General features: G+C 44.8%; 1 protein-coding gene across 1 annotated transcript in view; it reads right to left on the bottom strand.

Moving 5' to 3' along the window:
• Positions 1-21150, bottom strand: part of BEAN1 (brain expressed associated with NEDD4 1) — a 98021-nt gene that overhangs the window by 42500 nt on the left and 34371 nt on the right. Inside the window, exon 3 of the mRNA XM_029608180.1 lies at positions 11328-11469. Within this exon, the coding sequence (XP_029464040.1) occupies positions 11328-11469 (142 nt within the window). The remainder of the gene's footprint in view (positions 1-11327; positions 11470-21150) is intronic.

Genomic DNA, 21150 nt, shown 5'->3' with positions numbered 1-21150 from the left:
TGCTAGTCCGCCTCCCAGCCTTCCAAGAGGATCTTCCTCTCCTAGCCGGTCCAAGGGTCCTCCACTCCTCCTGAACATAACAGTTTGCAAGGCCATGGATCCGGCGGAGACACCAGGCCTACAGGCCATCCCCGGGATGGTACAACGTCTCCAGCAGCAGCAACACTGCCTAGATGTACTTGCCGCCACCGTGGAACGATTGGCTTCCCGTCTCGAGGCAGCCACTGTTGAACCAACCCCAGCATCGCCGCCTGTCTCCAGTACGAACACGGCGACCATCACCCAACTTCCTGCTCCCATGGGATATGCGGGGGACCATAAGACCTGCCGAGGTTTCTTAAACCAATGCTACGTCCGGTTTACGCTCCTACCGGCCCAGTTTCCGTCGGACTCCGTAAAAGTAGCCTACATTTTCTCCCTTCTCGATGGGAAAGCGCTGGATTGGGCCTCTCCCATGTGGGAGCGACAGGACCCCCTACTGCATAACCTTGAGCAGTTTGCCCTTAACTTTCGGCAAGCATTCGATGAGCCAGCTCGCCAGACCACAGCTACCTCTGACCTTCTGCAGCTAAAACAAGGTTCCCACTCCTTAGCGGATTACGCCATCGAATTCCGCACCCTCGCCATGGAGGTGGGTTGGCGCGAGGATTGCTTAAGAAGGGCTGGCTGGCCGCCCAGGACATTCCAGACGACCTGAATGACCTGATTGATGTGGCCGGTCGAATTGACCGAAGGCTTCAGCAACGGGCTAAAGAGGGTCGCCCACTATGCAGGCCGACCCCCTCGGTTCCAGCGTCCTCCAGACCGCCGCCGTCCTTGGTCCAGACCAGGGCGCCTTCCCCTACTTGCTCGCCGGACGCGCCCATGCAGATAGGGCGTGCACCTCTGACTGCAGAGGAAAGGAGACGACGCCACACTCTCGGCTTGTGTCTTTACTGTGGCAACAAGGGGCACTTCTTGGCACAGTGCAAGGAACGGCCGGAAAACGGTCGAACCTAGGAGGTCCCGAGGAGCTACTCCTAGGTTATGCTGGCTCAGCTCCTCAGTGTAAAGTTCCAGTCTCCATCAAATACCTAGGAGGGTACTTCCACACCTTGGCCCTCATTGACTCCGGAGCGGAGGGCAATTTCATCGTAGCAGACTTGGTGCACCAACTACGCTTAACTACTAGACCACGGCGCCCCACTCTGAGCGTCGCTTCCATCTGGGGCACTATGCTACCAGGGACAATCTCGGAGTCCAACAATCCCATGACGCTTCAAACCGGAGTGTTCCACTCTGAGGAGATATCCTTCTTAGTGCTAGACAGAGCCGTGCATCCGGTGGTGTTGGGATTACCCTGGCTCCAGCGCCACTCCCCGGTAATCAACTGGGAGTCCCTCCAGCTGATGCAGTGGAGTTCCTTCTGTTTTTTCCATTGTCTCAGATTGCCGCATCCTCCTCAATTTGCTCTGCTTGCGGCTGCCGTTTTACCACCTGCACCATATAGAGACTTTGCTGAAGTGTTCTCCAAAGAAAAGGCAGAGATCCTGCCCTGACACCGGCCTTTCGACTATGCAATAGAGTTGCTGCCGGGCACCAGTCCCCCTCGTGGCCTTGTGTATCCACTGTCCCTACCGGAGACTCAAGCCATGTCAGAGTACATCTCTGAAAACCTCACCAAGGGATTTATCCGTCCTTCTCGCTTGCCCGCTGGAGCAGGGTTCTTCTTTGTGGGCAAAAAGGACGGCTCACTCTGTCCTTGTATTGACTACCGAGGGCTGAATGCCATCACCAAAAGAGATCGATACCCGCTCCTGCTAATTCCAGAGCTCCTGGACAGGCTGCAGGGAGCCAAGCTATTTACCAAGCTCGACCTCTGAGAAGCCTATAATCTAGTACGCATCCATCTGGGCGACGAGTGGAAGAAGGCCTTTAACACCAGGGATGGGCACTATGAATATCTAGTAATGCCCTTTGGCCTTTGTAACGCCCCGGCCGTCTTCCAAAACCTTATGAACGAGGTCAGTCTTTTGCATCGAGTGTCACATGTATGATTTTTTACTCACCGGTGAGACGTTGTACATGTGCATGCGATGCAAAGAGCTCCTGGCTCTCAGAGAACGAGTCCGATCTCTGGAGGCTAGCGTAGCAGACCTGGAGGAGCTGAGGCAGACAGAGAGGTATATAGATGAGACCTTCAGGGACATAATAGTCAAGTCCCAGCTTCAGACTGGCAGCCCTGGTGCTGCCTTGGAGGAAGAAGGTCTCATGATGGGAGAGTACCAACCAGGTGCAGCAGGAAAGGATCCTGTAGCAAGGACCTGCTCTCCAGGTGATGCATTGTCCTTTCGCACTGAGGATATCTCCCCAAGGCCTACTGCCCAGGAGGGAAGGGTTAGGTCGGCCGTCATAGTTGGTGATTCGATTATTAGGAATGTAAATAGCTGGGTGGCTCGTGGGCGTGAGGATCGCCTGGTAACATGCCTACCTGGTGCGAAGGTGGCGGACCTCACGCGTCACCTAGATAGGATTTTAGACAGTGCTGGGGAGGAGCCGGCTGTCGTGGTACATGTGGGCACCAATGACATAGGAAAATGTGGGAGGGAGGTTCTGGAAGCCAAATTTAGGCTCTTAGGTAGAAAGCTTAAATCCAGAACCTCCAGGGTAGCATTCTCTGAAATGCTCCCTGTTCCACGCGCAGGTCACCAGAGGCAGGCAGAGCTACGGAGTATCAATGCGTGGATGAGACGATGGTGCAAGGAAGAGGGATTCAGTTTTGTTAGGAACTGGGGAACCTTTTGGGGAAGGGGGAGTCTCTTCCGAAGGGATGGGCCCTACCTTAACCAGGGTGGAACCAGACTGCTGGCGCTAACCTTTAAAAAGGAGATAGAGCAGCTTTTAAACTAGAACAAAGGGGAAAGCCGACAGTCGCTCAGCAGCGCATGGTTCGGAGAGAGGTATCTTTAAAGGATACTAATGATGCATTAAAATTAGGGCATCCCGACAGTGATGTTCCAATAATTAGAAAAGTAGTCCAAGTGCCTGTAACTAAAAACTCACCTGAGCTAAAAAATTCTAACTTTCCCTATCAATTAAAAAGCAGAATGAAAATACAAACAAAAAACAAACTTTGAAATGTTTGTATGCTAATGCCAGATGTCTAAGAAATAAGATGGGAGAATTAGAATGTATAGCAGTGAATGATGACATAGACTTAATTGGCATCTCAGAGACATGGTGGAAAGAGGATAACCAATGGGACAGTGCTATACCGGGGTACAAATTATATCACAATGACAGAGAGAAGCACTCGGGAGGAGTTGTGGCGCTTTATGTCCGGGATGGCATAGAGTCCAACAGGATAAACATCCTGCATGAGGCTAAATACAAAATTGAATCTTTATGGGTAGAAATCCCTTGTGTGTCGGGGAAGACTATAGTGATAGGGGTATACTACCGTCCACCTGGTCAAGATGGTGAGATGAACAGTGAAATGCTAAGAGAAATTAGGGAAGCTAACCAAATGGGTAGTACAGTAATAATGGGAGACTTCAATTACCCCAATATTGACTGGATAAATGTATCATCGGGTCACGCTAGAGAGATAACGTTCCTGGATGGAATAAATGATAGCTTTATGGAGCAATTGGTTCAGGAACCGACGAGAGAGGGAGCAATTTTAGATGTAATTCTCAGTGGAGCACAGGACTTGGTGAGAGTGGTAACGGTGGTGGGGCCGCTTGGCAATAGTGATCATAATATGATCAAATTTGATTTAATGACTGGAAGAGGAACAGTGTGCAAATCCAAGGCTCTCGTGCTAAACTTTCAAAAGGGAAACTTTGATAAAATGAGAAAAATTGTTAGAAGAAAACTGAAAGGAGTAGCTACAAAAGTAAAAAATGTCCAAGAGGCGTGGTCATTGTTAAAAAATACCATTCTAGAAGCACAGTCCAGATGTATTCCACACATTAAGAAAGGTGGAAAGAATGCAAAACGATTACCGGCATGGTTAAAAAGGGAGGTGAAAGAAGCTATTTTAGCCAAAAGATCTTCATTCAAAAATTGGAAGAAGGATCCAACAGAAGAAAATAGGATAAAGCATAAACATTGGCAAGTTAAATATAAGACATTGATAAGACAGGATAAGAGAGAATTTGAAAAGAAGTTGGCTGTAGAGACAAAAACGCACAGAAAAACTTTTTTAAATATATCAGAAGCAGAAAGCCTGTGAGGGAGTGAGATGGACCGTTAGATGATCGAGGGGTTAAAGGGACACTTAGAGAAGATAAGGCCATTGCGGAAAGATTAAATGATTTTTTTGCTTCGGTGTTTACTGAAGAGGATGTTGGGGAGGTACCCGTACTGGAGAAGGTTTTCATGGGTAATGATTCAAATGGACTGAACCAAATCACGGTGAACCTAGAAGATGTGGTAGACCTGATTGACAAACTGAAGAGTAGTAAATCACCAGGACCGAATGGTATACACCCCAGAGTTCTGAAAGAACTAAAAAATGAAATTTCAGACCTATTAGTAAAAATTTGTAACTTATCATTAAAATCATCCATTGTACCTGAAGACTGGAGGGTGGCTAATGTAACCCTAATATTTAATATTTTTGAAGGAGTTAATAAACATGTGGATAAAGGTGAACCGGTAGATATAGTATACTTGGATTTTCAGAAGGCGTTTGACAAAGTTCCTCATGAGAGGCTTCTAGGAAAAGTAGTGGCGATGTCCTTTCATGGATTACAAACTGGCTAAAAGACAGGAAAAGAGAGTAGGATTAAATGGACAATTTTCTCAGTGGAAGGGAGTGGACAGTGGAGTGCCTCAGGGATCTGTATTGGGACCCTTACTTTTCAATATATTTATAAATGATCTGGAAAGAAATACGACGAGTGAGATAATCAAATTTGTAGATGACACAAAATTGTTCAGAGTAGTTAAATCACAAGCAGATTGTGATAAATTGCAGGAAGACTTGTGAGACTGGAAAATTGGGCATCCAAATGGCAGATGAAATTTAATGTGGATAAGTGCAAGGTGATGCATATAGGGAAAAATAACCCATGCTATAATTATACAATGTTGGGTTCCATATTAGGTGCTACAACCCAAGAAAGAGATCTAGGTGTCATAGTGAATAACACATTGAAATTGTCGGTTCAGTGTGCTGCGGCAGTCAAAAAAGCAAACAGAATGTTGGGAATTATTAGAAAGGGAATGGTGAATAAAACGGAAAATGTCATAATGCCTCTGTATCGCTCCATGGTGAGACCGCACCTTGAATACTGTATACAATTCTGGTCGCCGCATCTCAAAAAAGATATAATTGCGATGGAGAAGGTACAGAGAAGGGCTACCAAAATGATAAGGGGAATGGAACAACTCCCCTATGAGGAAAGACTAAAGAGGTTAGGACTTTTCAGCTTGGAGAAGAGACAACTGAGGGGGGATATGATAGAGGTGTTTAAAATCATGAGAGGTCTAGAACGGGTAGATGTGAATCGGTTATTTACTCTTTCGGATAATAGAAGGACTAGGGGGCATTCCATGAAGTTAGCATGTGGCACATTTAAGACTAATCGGAGAAAGTTCTTTTTTACTCAACGCACAATTAAACTCTGGAATTTGTTGCCAGAGGATGTGGTTAGTGCAGTTTGTTTAAAAAAGGATTGGATAAGTTCTTGGAGGAGAAGTCCATTACCTGCTATTAAGTTCACCTAGAGAATAGCCACTGCCATTAGCAATGGTAGTATGGAATAGATTTAGTTTTTGGGTACTTGCCAGGTTTTTGTGGCCTGGATTGGCCACTGTTGGAAGCAGGATGCTGGGCTTGATGGATCCTTGGTCTAACCCAGTATGGCATTTTCTTATGTTCTTATGAAGGTCCAGCACCCGGGGAGACGGGACTGCCCCCGGGATGACGTCAGACGCCGGCCGAGCATAAAGGTTGGGCCCCGGCTTCAGTACCTCGCCTTGCAACGAGGTTCCTCTGCTGAGACTCGAGTTGCGATATAATTTGTATCCCGGTATAGCACTGTCCCATTGGTTATCCTCTTTCCACCATGTCTCTGAGATGCCAATTAAGTCTATGTCATCATTCACTGCTATACATTCTAATTCTCCCATCTTACTTCTTAGACTTCTGGCATTAGCATACAAACATTTCAAAGTTTGTTTTTTGTTTGTATTTTGATTCTGCTTTTTAATTGATAGGGATATGTTAGAATTTTTTTTAGCTCAGGTGAGTTTTTAGTTACAGACACTTGGACTACTTTTCTTATTATTGGAACCTCACTGTCAGGATACCCTAATTCTAATGCATCATTAGTATCCTTTGAAGATACCTCTCTCCGAACCATGCACTGCTGAGCGACTGTCAGCTTTCCCCTTTGTTCTAGTTTAAAAGCTGCTCTATCTCCTTTTTAAAGGTTACTGCCAGCAGTCTGGTTCCACCCTGTTTAAGGTGGAGCCCATCCCTTCGGAAGAGACTCCCCCTTCCCCAAAAGGTTCCCCAGTTCCTAACAAAACTGAATCCCTCTTCCTTGCACCATCGTCTCATCCACGCATTGAGACTCCGGAGCTCTGCCTGCCTCTGGTGACCTGCGCTGTGGAACAGGGAGCATTTCAGAGAATGCTACCCTGGAGGTTCTGGATTTAAGCTTTCTACCTAAGAGCCTAAATTTGGCTTCCAGAACCTCCCTCCCACATTTTCCTATGTCGTTGGTGCCCACATGTTCTACGACAGCTGGCTCCTCTCCAGCACTGTCTAAAATCCTATCTAGGTGACACGTGAGGTCCGTCACCTTCTCACCAGGTAGGCATGTTACCAGACGATCCTTACGCCCACCAGCCACCCAGCTGTCTACATTCCTAATAATCGAATCTCCAACTATGACGGCCGACATAACCCTTCCCTCCTTGGCAGTAGGCCTTGGAGACACATCCTTGGTGCAAAAGGAGAATGCACCACCTGGAGAGCAGGTCCTTGCTGCAGGATCCTTTCCTGCTGCACCAGGTTGATGCTCTCCGATCATGAGACCTTCTTCCTCCAAAACAGCACCAGGGCTGCCAGTCTGAAGCTGGGACTTGGCTACTATGTCCTGAAGGTCTCATCTATATACCTCTCTGTCTGCCTCAGCTCCTCCAGGTCTGCTACTCTAGCCTCCAGAGATCGAACTCATTCTCTGAGATACAGGAGCTCTTTGCATCGCATGCACATGTACAATTTCTCACCGGTGGGTAAAAAATCATACGTGTGACACTCGATGCAAAAGACTGGGAAGCCCCCCTCTTGCTGCTGGACTGCTGCCATCATCTCAAATTTGTTCAATTCCTAGTTAAGTTTTAGGTTGCTATGGGAGTAGGAATGTGTCTAATTAATGTCCTTTAAATGTATTAGTGAATTCACTACATGTCTGGTAGTGGCCAAAGGGGAATGATCAAACTCTCAATAAGGTTTTTTTTGGGGGTTTTTTTTGTGAAAGTGGCACCTGCCTATAAATTAAAGGATGAGCTAGGGGTGGATGGGCAAGGGGTGGGAGGGTTGGGAAATCCAAACAGTCTAACTTCAGTTAGTCAGCCAGACTGACTCACTGCTCTCTTGATTAACAAATGTTGGTACCTAATCAAACCAAATCACACTACCGTAACACCTTTCCGAGGTGAGTGCTGAAGTTTTCAACCTTTTTACTTAGGTATACACTGCTCCTAGCTTATTTCTAGCTTCTGGCAACTTTTTTTTTACTTTTTAATATACAAACAAACCCTCTAACTTAGCCTTACAGACTATTAAAAATAAACACACTACTGCTTATTAGCTGCCTGACTATTTAAAAATACAGTCTAACTTCAGTTTATTCCCTGCCTTACTGACTATTAAAAGCACAAACACACTAAATAATATTCCCAAAGACAATGTCCCAAGCAAAAACTTACTGATTCCTTTCAGCCACCAGCAAGGTGATCCTCTCCTCTCCACTCCCAGGAATCTTTTGTCTTGTGTTCAGTGTTGCACTGGTAATTATATCACCATTAAAGATAGTCTCTACATTAGAAACATTAGAGACTTTTAAAATTTCTTCTCCTGCTGTGGTGGTTTTTTGTTTAATCCTGATAAGTTTCTGATAAGTTTTCCCCCCAGCTCAAACAGAGAAGCAGCTATCAGAGTTATGACAAGGAATACAGCTCATCTTGATTTTCTTCCTTTGCTTTTTTTTATATGATAATTTATGAGATAGGGACTTTATTTTGGCCCTTTTATTTTTCTTTGCCTGCAGGCTAGAATCCCACTGGCACCTCACAGCAGGAGGCCTCAGGCCTCCTATAGTGTTTATTTGTGCAAACAGACTATAAGGGCAGATAACAATCACAAGGCCCCTTTCATCAGCCCACTTTCTCTTCCCACTGTAATACTTCATAACCTATTTGTTCTTTGATTTTATCTTTGCTTTCTCACAAACTAATGACCTTCTGAGCTTGCTTCAGGCTTGCCTGAATTCCAGTGTCATTTTTGCCTTCTCTTCCTCCACTGGGGGACTGTTCCATGCAGAACTGGACATAAAATCAGGGCACCCATAGGCAAGAAGGAGGGGGCTCTTCCTAGTTATCAGTGGTGCCAGAAACCCCCCAACTCTACCCCTGCCAGATCCGTCCCTCTCCTGATGTCTTTACCTTCACCTCAGAGTTGCAGCGCCATCAGCAATGCTAAGTCCACAACCAATTTTATTGTTGAAGCAGCAACCAACAAGAAAATTCAGCACGAGGCCAGTGAGCCTTCACAGGCTTTGGGGTGGCCCTGTCCCTAGCATTGGTTTTCATGGTAACTGGAAGCACATGCGGAGTGGGGGTGGAGCCAATACATGCCCTGTCAGCACAGGAGGTCTCATAGGCCCCATGCTGCTATGGGCTTTGCGCCAGAAGGGCGACAGGCCCAGACGATGGAATGGCAGCACTGGCACTCCAGCGCCTATGAAAATATGGTACCGGGGGCAGTTGCTTCTGTAGCCTAAGCCTAAATTTGGGCCTGAGTCCCATGTTTGTGCTTCTCCCCAAATAAACCCAAACAGAAAAATACATCAAAAATGTAACTAAGACAAGGAAGGGGTGAGAAGCAAGAAGATGCAGATATAATAACAAAAGAAAACTATAGAGGGCAAAACTATTGTCTCCATGCTCTACTGACCTCCCGAGTTATATTTCCTTTTGTTAACGCTCTGGAGATTTCTTACACCAGAATATTAACTACCAGGAAACACTCTCCTTCTTGGTCAGTAGAAAAGGCCATTGTTATTTCTGTTAAAACTCTTAGTCTTTCCCTCTCTTGAAGAGAGTTTTTAACTCCTCCTCTAGCATTTTTCCTCTCCCTGTGAGAAAGTTTACCCTAAATAATATATTTCTGTCTCACTTTTCCTTTAAGCCCGTGAGTTGCAATTGTTTTAGCAGGATTGCTGCTTGCACATAATTTCTTCTGTTTGAAATATTGATTTGCCTGGGCAGTATGATATAAGCAATAACAAATTCTTCCAGTCTCCTAATCTCACCTCTCCTTGACCAACCTTAAGTAGCTCATTGATGTCTGCTTTAGCTGAGCTGCAGGTCACCCTAGATGACAATTTGCAAAGCGGTTTATGCTGGTAAAGAGTGTGTTCCCCACATTAATTGGCTGTCTGAAAGTGAGCCTTCCTCAGTGTGGCCTAAGAGTCCCTGTGTTTTTGCTCAAAGCACTGGGAGAGCCATTCCTGGGGGCATGTAGGTCAAGAACGAAAAAGCTCATGCATCGAAGGCATTTTCCAACTTTCACACTTGCTTTTTCTAGCAAAAAAATCTACCTGCAGAGAAAGAAGGCACAGGTGATGGTGTGCACCTTCGCTTTGAAAACTAGTGCTAAGCCTGCTGGCCAAAGGGTGCGTGGTCTTTGTCCCAACACGAGCACATTGAATATTGCCCACCCCTCCCCTCCCCAATTAAGCACAAGCTTCTTCTGAGCTGTATTGTAACTACAGTGCTAGATTAAACAGTTAAGTTCACTACATTTTAAATAAATACATTTAAAATGAAATAAACAGTGGTATGACTGCAACGGGCTTCTAAAATGTTACTGCGGGTAACCCACATAAAGCAGTGATTACAACCCCGCAGTGGGCTTCCAAGAAGGCATTGGGGTAATCTGTGTTCCGCCTTCCTGGTACACCTTTAAGACTGGAGCACACTTGATACTAGGACTGAGTCCCTGATTCACTCTTCCAAACCCTGGTGTGGATTCTTTGAAAGGGGGGAAGGTTCAACTTCCAAGGATGAAGGTATTTAATGGAAGCAGTTCCAAGGAGACACTGCATACAAGATATTAAGTGTTCCAAAACACCTAATCACAGAGGGTGCCTCCTTGTCATTTTTGTTGACCTTAAGTATACGTGTCCCCTGCAGGATCCTTGTATGCTCTTTAACCTGTTTGCACAATGTAATTATCTTTTCCCATTAAGCGCCTTATTTTCCTGAGGAAAATGTTTGATTTGATAAGAATGCTTAATTTTGTTGTCCTTACCTTGACCTTTTCTAGCTCTTTCCTAAACGTTCTTGACATGTAGCCACCAAAACTGTACTTTATAGTATGGGTGTGGCTAACAAGGGCCCCAATGCAATGTCAAGATAAAGTTCTTATTCTTTGGTTCTACTCTTCGTGTTTTGGCCTCTTTTTATTTTAAATTACTGTATTATATTGCTATAGTACAGTTCTCCTTTAGCTTTCTATAAAATGAGTTTGAAATGCATTGTTTTAATTTAATCCCCACTTAACTTTTTCTGAAATGAAACCAAAAGGCATCTCCCTTTAAATGGGCTCTTTGTTGTAGACACAAAAGAAAGAGTAATGGGAGGATGTTGTGCCTGTCCATCCATCTGCATTCTTGTTGGGTGTGCACTGAAGTGCCCACATCCAAACATAGGTTTCCTGGCAATTAAAGAACAATAACAGATGGACTTATGTGCATAAGTTCTTCTGTGCGTAAGTCTACTGTTAGAGTGCAGGATCTAAACAAAAAGAAGTGTCTAGTCCAACAAGGAGTACACCTTTTCCAACTTGTTCAGTTTCAAATCTATTTGAAATGAACAGAACAGTGAGGCAAAAATGCATATCTGTTTGATCCTATAGTTCAACTTGGGTATCCTTAGAAATGTTTCTGAAAAAGCATTTCCAGCTCGTTTAAGGACATTATACTTTTTGGTTACTATGTTTTTGCATGTTTATTTACCAATTGGAAATGATATTCTGATATAGCTCAGATCCTGACCATGGAAATGACTTCAGTATAACCTCTGGAAGAGGCTGAAACTCTTACCATGGCGGTGAATCTGGATACACCACATTAACTTGCGACATTGTTTCCACGTATGCGCCAAAATCGAACACAGGCAAGAATTCCTCTATACAGGCAGATCTCAGTTCTCCATTTGAACCACCATACGAGAAACCATCTGGGCCTACAAAACACAACAAATGTTGCTGAGTAATCTGGTTTTCAGCTGACGGTGAGTATGAACAGGATTATTGGTGGCTGACTTCTATACGACTCACAAATCATTTAGTGTCCTGCAGAAGTTTGATATGAATTCATCAGTCTTATTTATATCCATCTTCTGAAATTGTAAAGGTATTAAAAGCTCTAAGGAGTGTGAGGAGACAGTGGAAATAAGGTTATTCTGAATTCTATTGCAGTTTACTAGACTATCAAGGAGAAATTACTACTTACCTGATAATTTCCTTTTCCTTAGTACAGTCAGGTGAATCTAGAACCACTTGGGTTATGCACCTCTACCAGCAGATGGAGATGGAGCAAAGCTGATATCGCAGTATATATAACCCTGCACTGACATCAGCCTGCTAGTATTCTCTTCAAAAGCCAACTGTGGACAAACTAGCAAAACTTGATTATTAACAGATAACCATTCCAGCACTCAGGAAACAGGAAAACACGGAGCTCAGATAAGGAGTATAATAACACTCATCTAGGGACTGGATTGACACTTACCAGTATTCCTTGGAACACACAGCCACACAGGAGGACCATAGCACAATATTCAGCAGCCAAGGGTGGGAAGTTTGATTCACCTGTCTGTGAAATTATCAGGTAATTTCTCCTTTCTTAGCGTACAGGCAGGTGAATCCAAAAACAGTGGGATGTACCAAAGCTACTCCTGAACAGGGTGGGATGCTACCCATGGTCCAGTCAAAACTGCACATGCAAAGGTTGCATCCTCCCGGGCCTGCACATCCAGTCGATAATGCCTGGAATAAGTGTGTAAGGAAGACCATGTCACAGCTCGGCAAATGACGATGGGAGACAACAATTGAACTTCCGCCCACGTCATTGCCTGAGTCCTAGTGGAATGAGCCCTAACCTGACTAGGCAACAGTTGCTCAACATCCACGTATGCGGCCATGACTACCTCCTTAATTCAGTGAACTATTGTAGCCTGCGATGCTGGCTCACCTTATTTACTCCTACCATGGAGAATAAACAGCTAGTCTGTCTTTCTGAGAGGTTCAGAAACATCTAAATACCTCAAGATATGCCTTTTGATATCCAAAGGCCATAATAGACAATATTCTTCCGCATCTTTTGCTCTGTCCGGAGACGGCAGGGAAATAGACTGATTTAAATAAAAATCCAACCCTATTTTCAGCAAAAAGGAAGGAATAGTACGCAGCTGTATCGCCCCTGGAGTCACTTGTAGCAATGGCTTCCATCAAGACAAGGCCTGTAGTTTGGATACTCGACGCGCAGAACAAGAACATATGAAATTGCCGTACTGGGTCAGACCAAGGGTCCATCAAGCCCAGCATCCTGTTTCCAACAGTGGCCAATCCAGGCAACAAGTATCTGGCAAGTACACAAACACTAAGTAGATCCCATGCTACTGATACCAGTAATAGCAGTGGCTATTCCCTAAGTCAAGTTGATTAATAGCAGTTAATGGACTTCTCCTCCAACACCTTATCCAAACCTTTTTTAAACCCAGCTACACTAAGGGGTAGATTTTAAAAGGAGCGCCTATTGTTGACTACTATTTACACCTCGTTTCTGGTCTCTATTACTCCCATGTTGTAGGCACTGTTACAGCAAAGAATTGGGTGCATATCCGATTTGAATTTTTGGTTGCACTCTGTATGTAAAATACTTTAGCTGCTTTTTGTTATTATTTATTTATTTTCATTGTTGGCTCTATGTGCCTCGTGTTATTACTAAGTATTCTGGTATTTTAGAAATAGTACATTATACTTACTACAATTTATTTTGTTTTTTGTTTTTTGCTCAGTATCGGTAAAGAGTAGTCCGTTTGGTACCGCAAAAAATGTTTTGCTCCTCAATATAAAAATATATAAAAATATTTAACTCATTGATTTTAAATAATTCTTGGCTCATCATTATTAAAATATATAAAAAATATATATAATATACCCATTAGTATCGGGTTTAGATGATATAACAGAGGAGTACACACCCTTAAAAAAAAAAAAAATAAAAAAATATATATATATATATATAATTAGTATGATATTAAAGACTTTATCAATAATATTAAGTATTATGTCAAGAAAGACTTATTTTCTCATGGTTTTGCTACTTCAATAGGTCCTAATTTTTGTGCTACAACAAGAACCCCGATAGATGATTATTATTTATCATATCCTGCATCAACAATTTTTTTTTATTTATATTTTAATAATTTTTCACAATATTCAATCTTTACAATTGAATCATTTAACAGAAAGGAAGGTTAAATAACCATTAAATCGTTTTTAAATGATGTCATAAAAGAGGAAACAAAACAATATAATAAACCTTCAAATCTGACGTTACAAAACTACTAAAGGAGGGGAGTCCTGTATATGAGCAGTCAATAATATAATATAACAAAACAATTAACTTAATTATCTCAGATGAGGATAGGCAGAAAAAAAACAATTTTACTCATGCCATCTGTTAAGTAATGGATTCTATTCTTCACCCTGGTTTCGTTGTGTTTCCAAGACTCTTTCCAACTGTTCCGGCTCATAGTATACATATTTTTCACCCCCAGTATTCATTATACATTTGCAAGGGAATCTCAATTTAATTTGTATCCCAAATGTCCTTGCTTGATTTACTAATGTCAAAAATGTTTTCCTTCTTAATTGAGTATCTTTAGATAAATCTGGGTATACCCATACTTTCTGTCCCAAGTATAGAGAGGCTCTCTTTACTAAAAACATTTTCAAAATTTTATTTCTATCAGACAACTGTTTAAATTTAACCAATAGAGTGCCTCTTTTCTCTACTTGGGAACTGAAAGATGTTTCTATTAATTCTGTGACATTAAGTGATGTTTCTACTTCATTTTGCTCAGTTACATTTTCATTCTTCCAACTGATAAAGTAGGCATTGTAAATCGAAGGAAATTCTTCCACTGACATAGATAATACTTCTGAACAATAATTTTTCAATTGCTCACAAGGAGAAATTAATTTACACTTTGGAAAGTTTACAATTCTCAAGTTAGTATACTTAATAGAATTCTCAATACTTTCAATTCTCTTCAATAAGGCATTTTCACCTTGAATAATCACTGTTTGTACTGATCTTATCTGTTTTATCTCCTCTTCCACTTTAGTCATTTTCTCAGCCTGACTTGTCACTGTTGGGTTTATATTAAGCAAAACAGTTTGCATATATTTAATATTACCATTTAAGCTTATAATAATCTTTTGTAAAGCAATGTATCCATTGTTATATTTGATGGACTTCCTGCAAACACACCTGACACTGGGTTATCCAATTTAAATGTAGGTGATTCTTGTCTATCACTACCCCCCATGGGTAAATTAGAATCTTTCCTACTAGCAGGTGTACTTGCCCTGCTAGGTCCCTCCCCCGGAGAAGGGAGTATAGAATCTCCCTGCTCAACATGCTCTGACTTTCCTAATCCCACAAACTCCTTAATCGGACTCTTTTCCCCAAGTGAATCTCGCAAGGAGAATGAGCCTAGTTCATGGTCGGATGCAGAGCTACGGGGGGGGAAAGGTGGTAATGGTGCCCCGAGACTTAGACTTACTTCTCCCAGAAGGGGAGATGGCTGCTCACCACCTCTTCCTTCAATGGGATACTCCGAGGCTATTGTTTCTGCCGGTGAGTAATATCCTGTAATAGCTGTTTGAACAGAGGATGGTCTCACAGGGGTTAAGGCTTCCTGTCTGACCTTTCCTTTACGTTTAGTATGAGGCATGATCATATATAAGCAATAGACAAACCAAGCAGCAGTACAAGATAGAACTTAACCTCACTTTACCAAACAAATATACCTAGAAGAGCTTCCAGCTGGAGAGAGTCCACCTCACACTCCACTTCAAAAAGACCCGGCAGCCTTCCAGCCTTCGCCGGCCTAAGCCGGACCAAGCCGCGCGCCCCTTACGGAGCGCGCAGCTTAGGCAGCACACCAATGGCGGCGGTGCGCCGTCTGTCACCAGAACTTAAAGCAACAGGCACTTCCTGATGAGGTCACTCAGGCTCCACCTCTCCGCTGCACCCATGGCAGGCTCGTGGGATGTTCCGGGGTCTCTCACCTCCTAGGAGCGCCGAGGTAGGCCTCTCTGAGTGTTGGTAAGGGTTTAGGAAGTCTCTCCCTCTTTCTCCTCTCCTCGGACTCCCAAAACTCAGCGTCTGTCGCCAGAACTTATAGCAACAGGCACTTCCTGATGATGTCACTCAGGCTCCGCCTCTCCGCTGCACCCACGGCAGGCTCGTGGGATGTTCCGGGGTCTCTCACCTCCTAGGAGCGCCGAGGTAGGCCTCTCTGAGTGTTGGTATGGGTTTAGGAAGTCTCTCCCTCTTTCTCCTCTCCTCGGACTCCCAAAACCCAGCGTCTGTCACCAGAACTTATAGCAACAGGCACTTCCTGATGAGGTCACTCAGGCTCCACCTCTCCGCTGCACCCATGGCAGGCTCGTGGGATGTTCCGGGGTCTCTCACCTCCTAGGAGCGCCGAGGTAGGCCTCTCTGAGTGTTGGTATGGGTTTAGGAAGTCTCTCCCTCTTTCTCCTCTCTTCGGATTCCCAAAACCCAGCGTCTGTCGCCAGAACTTATAGCAACAGGCACTTCCTGATGATGTCACTCAGGCTCCGCCTCTCCGCTGCACCCACGGCAGGCTCGTGGGATGTTCCGGGGTCTCTCACCTCCTAGGAGCGCCGAGGTAGGCCTCTCTGAGTGTTGGTATGGGTTTAGGAAGTCTCTCCCTCTTTCTCCTCTCCTCGGACTCCCCCATCAACACTTTTTGAATAATATATTATATACACAGGTATCTAATTGTTCTTTATCAGTCTTCATTTTGATGCCATAGACTTATTTTTTCCTCTTATTCATATTATTTGAAGTTCACTTTTATTTTATCATCCTTTTAAATATAATTTATTTACATACATGTTATCTCCTTTGCCTTACACTTTTAATATTATTTAAACTATTTGTATTATGATTTATGTGGGATTTTATATGTATTTTATATGTCCTTCATATATGTATTTATATGTTTTATATATGTTTTTTATATGTTATTTAAATATCTATTTACATTTTGTTGCCCCCTGAAGCAGCCCCCTTTAAACGGGCGAAACTCAGCCAGAGTCGGGCAATTACCGTATTTTTCGCACTATAAGACGCACCTGACCATAGGACGCACCTAGGATTTGGAGGAGGAAAATTAAGAAAAATAATTCTGTCCCCTTGATGGGCTCTGTACGGAGCTCCCCGCTGGTGGCAGTCCATGGGATATTTTTTTGGTTTTGTTTTTTTATAGTAAGGCAGAGAACATCCACACAGGTACTTGCTGCTTTTCTCTCCCTCACAATCATACAAGGCTCTTTCACACTCACTAGCACTCTCCCCCACTCAACTCATTGGCTCTCCCTCACATATACACATACCCACAGACAATCACACACTCAGACTCTCTCCCTCATTCACACAGCTCTCTCACACCAGTTATTTTAAACTTTCATGACTGCTCCAAAGTTCAATAATAAATAGTCAGGGCTATATTACATTGATTAGGAGAGCAATTGCTCCTAATATTTCAACAGGTAGCCACTTAATCAGCACAGGCAGTAATTCTATTTGCTGGTCTGTGTCATGTGTCCTCCATCCCAGGCAGTATACCACCCCCATGACCCTCCAATACATCCAAACCACAAGGAGTGAAGTTCTTACTCTGGACTGCAAGAGAGGTCCTCCTGCAGAGCCCGAGCTCCCCGCCGGTCCCGGGGTGCAGCTCACTGCAAAATCGGCATGGCGCAGGTCAGTCATCATCTGTTTGAACCGCGTGGGCTACGGAGGCCCTTCCAGTTCAAACAGCTCCCTGCCGGTCTGCTGTTCCCAGGGTGCATCCCACTGCGAAGGCTGGCGCGGCACAGGTCAAATGCCAGCCATCCAAACTGGAGGGGCCTCCATAGCCCACGCAGTTCAAACAGCTGATGCCTGACCTGCGCGGCGCCGGCCTTCGCAGCGAGATGCACCCCGGGAACAGCAGACCGGCAGGGAGCTCAAGTTCCGCCGGCAGAATGTGACACATCCGCGTCACCATGCTGATTGGGAGGGGGCGGGGAACGGCGCGCGAGAGGGAGATGCACCCCGGGAACAGCAGACGGGCAGGGAGCTCAAGTTCCGCCGGCAGAATATGACACACCCGCGTCACCATGCTGATTGGGAGGGGGCGGGGAACAGCGCGCGAGAGGGAGAGACACTACCTTCGCTCCATAAGACGCACCCACATTTCCCCCCCATTTTTTGGGGAAAAAAAGTGCGTCTTATGGAGCAAAAAATACGGTACTTCACTTTTCTACAATAAAGAATTTTAAGGACTTTGGATCTATCTCCATTTTGTTCAAACGGTAGGACCCGCTAAAAAATCCAAAACTAGATTAAGACTCCACAGGGGTACCAGTAAATGCAATGGAGCATGAAGATGCTTCACTCCTTTCAAGAAATGGGCAACATCTGAATGAGCCGACAAGGGTCCACCATTCACCTGACCTCGGAAACAGGCAAGAGCCGCCACCTGAACCTGCAAAGAATTAAGAGCCAACCCTTTACTCAATTCATCCTGAAAAAATTCCAAAATAAGTGGGATCTTAACTGAATGAGGAAGAAGCCCTCGATCTTCACACCAAGTCTCAAAAACTCGCCATACCCGCACAAAGGCTAAGGAAGTAGAGAACTTTCTCGCTCATAGCAAGGTGGCAATCACAGCAGTCGAATACACACGCTTCAGTAACCGAGCCCTCTGAAAGGCATACCATAAATTGATTCTTCATGAAGAACAGGCCCCTGCTCTAGCAGATTCCTGTGCAGCAGAAACTGGAGGGGAGAGTCCACCAGAAGCCTTCGCAGATCTGCATACCATGGTCTCCTGGGCCAATTTGGTGCCACTAGAAGCACCATCCTCCTGTGACTCTCGATCCTCTGAACCATTCTGCCCAACATAGACCACAGGGGAAAAGCATACAACAACTTGCCTTCTGGCCACTCTTGCACAAGAGCATCAATGCCCAATGACTTTTGATCTCTCCTGTAACTGAAGAATTGAGAAACCTTCGCATTGCAAGAAGTCACCAGCAGGTCCAGAAATGGAAGGCCCCAGCGATCCACTATTAGCTGAAATGCCTTGTCTGAAATTCCCATTCTGCTGGATCCATACTCTGTCTGTTGAGAAAGTCTGCTCTTACATTGTCTTTTCCTGCAATGTGTGAGGCTGAGATCTCCTGAAGATGCACTTCTGCCCATTCCAAAAGTTGGTCTATTTCCTGCGTCACTTGCTGGTTCTTGGTTCCTTCCTGCTGATTGATGTAGGCCACTGTCGTCACTATGTCTGACATTATTTAGACGCTGACGCTGAACCGCAAGCATGCAACCAGACCGCATGGGCTTCCAGCCTCGTCTGACAATTTCCATTCTGCTGGATCCAGACTCCGTCTGCTGAGAAAGTCTGCTCTTACATTGTCTTTTCCTGCAATGTGTGAGTCTGAGATCTCCTGAAGATGCACTTCCGCCCATTCCATAAGTTGGTCTATTTCCTGCGACACTTACTGGCTCTTGGTTCCTCCCTGCCAATTGATGTAGGCCACTGTCATCTCATTGTCCAACATTATCTAGACTGCTCATTCCTGCAATCTGATGCTGAACCGCAAGCATGTCAACCGGACCGCACGGGCTTCCAGCCGAATGATGTTCCAGAGAGACTCTTTTGCACCCCAATGCCCTTGCATTGTCATTTTCTGACAGTAAGCTCCCCAACCCTGGAGGCTCGCATCTGTCATGAATACTAGCCAGTCTGATGATCTTAGGGAAACCCCCCTTTCTGAGATGATCTCCTTTTAACCACCACTGTAGTTGAGAGCAGACCTCCACTGGCCTTATCAAGTAGTCTTGTGGGTTCTAATGAGATAGCAGAGAGTGCTGAAGTGGATGCATATGCACCCTTGCCCATGGCATCACCTCCAGGGTTGCTGCCATAAATCCAAGCACCTGAAGATAGGATGTCACTGTCGGGCGTATCGTGTTCGACAATAGACGCACCTGCAACATCAGCTTCAGGACATGGCCCTCTGGCAGGAACACTCTGCCCTGCTTTGTGTCAAACCAAACACCGAGATTCTCCAGTGATTGTGATGGCTGAAGATTGATCTTGGCCAGGTTCACAACTCAGCCTAGCTCCTGCAACAAGGAGATCACCTTGCGCAAGACCCAGAGATTGTCTTCCAGACTCTTGGCCCAAATCAGCCAGTTATCCAAGTACGGGTGTACCAGGATCCCAAATTTTCTCAATTCCGCCGTCACCACCATCATAACCTTGGAAAAAGTTCTGGGCGCAGTGGCCAAACCAAAAGGTTAGTGCTCGAAACCGATGACATTCCAAAACCATGAAATGCAGTAATCACTGATGCTCTAGTTGGATGGGAATATGCAGGTACGCCTCGGAGAAATCCATGTCAGGAACTCCCCCGACTGCACTGCCATCATCACTGAGCACAAGGTTTTCATATGAAAATGAGTCACATGCAAATGACGGTTGACTTCTTTGAGATCTAGGATTTTACGAAAAGAGCCTCCTTCTTGAGCACCATGAAATAAATGGAATATCGGCCTGTATTTACTTGAGATGGACAGTGGAACCACAGACCGCAGGCTGAGGAGTCTTGACAATATAACCTCCACAGCCTGTCTCTTCTGAGGAGAGTTGCAGGGAGACACCACGAACACTTCCTGAGGAACACTGCGAAACTCCAGCACAAAGTAATCTTTTATCACCTCCAGCACCCACTGGTCTGTCGTGATTTCGACCCACCTCCGATAAAAAAGAGATAGACAACCTCCTATCTCCATAATCTGGAGGGGGGTTGGCACACCTTGATTGTGAGGCTCAGGGTGCGCCACTACCTGAGCCTGCACCCCATCTAGGCTGCCTGAGAAGAAAGGACTGAGATCTACCCAAAGCTCGTGTCCTCTGATAAGTCACTCCTCTGTAGGGTCGAAAATGCCTGAACCCTTTAATACGACCTCTCATGCTGAAGGATCACGGCACCTGTTTCTTATCCTCTGGTAAACAAGGAACTCACCCCACTTATTGGCCATTTTCTCCAGCTCACTCCCAAATAAGGCAATTTTGAGGTTGTATCAGCCGATCAATTTCTCAGCCATAGCTGACACCTAGCTATTACTGAAGTCACCCCTCTGGATGAAGTGCAGACCAAATCGCAGCCTGCATTTGCCAAAAAGGCAGGTGCTGGTTCCATCACTGCCCTGTAATTCATGCCAGATTCATCGACCTCCTGAGAAAGCAGTAAACAGGAGCGAGCCACCAGGGAACAACAGGAAGCTATCTGCAAATTAATTGCCATTGCTTCAAAGGCCTGCTTAAGAATATCCACACTTTTCCTATCCTGAGCATCCTTTAAGGCCACTCCTCCTTCTACGGGAACAGCCATCTGCTTGGCAACAGCACACACAAGTGCATCCACCTTCGGAAAATGTAAGTGCTCTCTCACAGCTGAATCCAGGGGGAACAGTCCATCCAAGACTTGTTACCCTTTAAAATTAGCTTCTGGGGTGCCCCATTCAAGATCAATTATTTCTT

This window comes from Rhinatrema bivittatum, chromosome 7, assembly GCF_901001135.1.
Source record: "Rhinatrema bivittatum chromosome 7, aRhiBiv1.1, whole genome shotgun sequence".
In the NCBI taxonomy this organism is placed as follows: Eukaryota; Metazoa; Chordata; class Amphibia; order Gymnophiona; family Rhinatrematidae; genus Rhinatrema; species Rhinatrema bivittatum.
The sequence above is the reverse complement of the archived record's forward strand: the minus strand, read 5'-3'. Positions and strand labels throughout refer to the sequence as shown.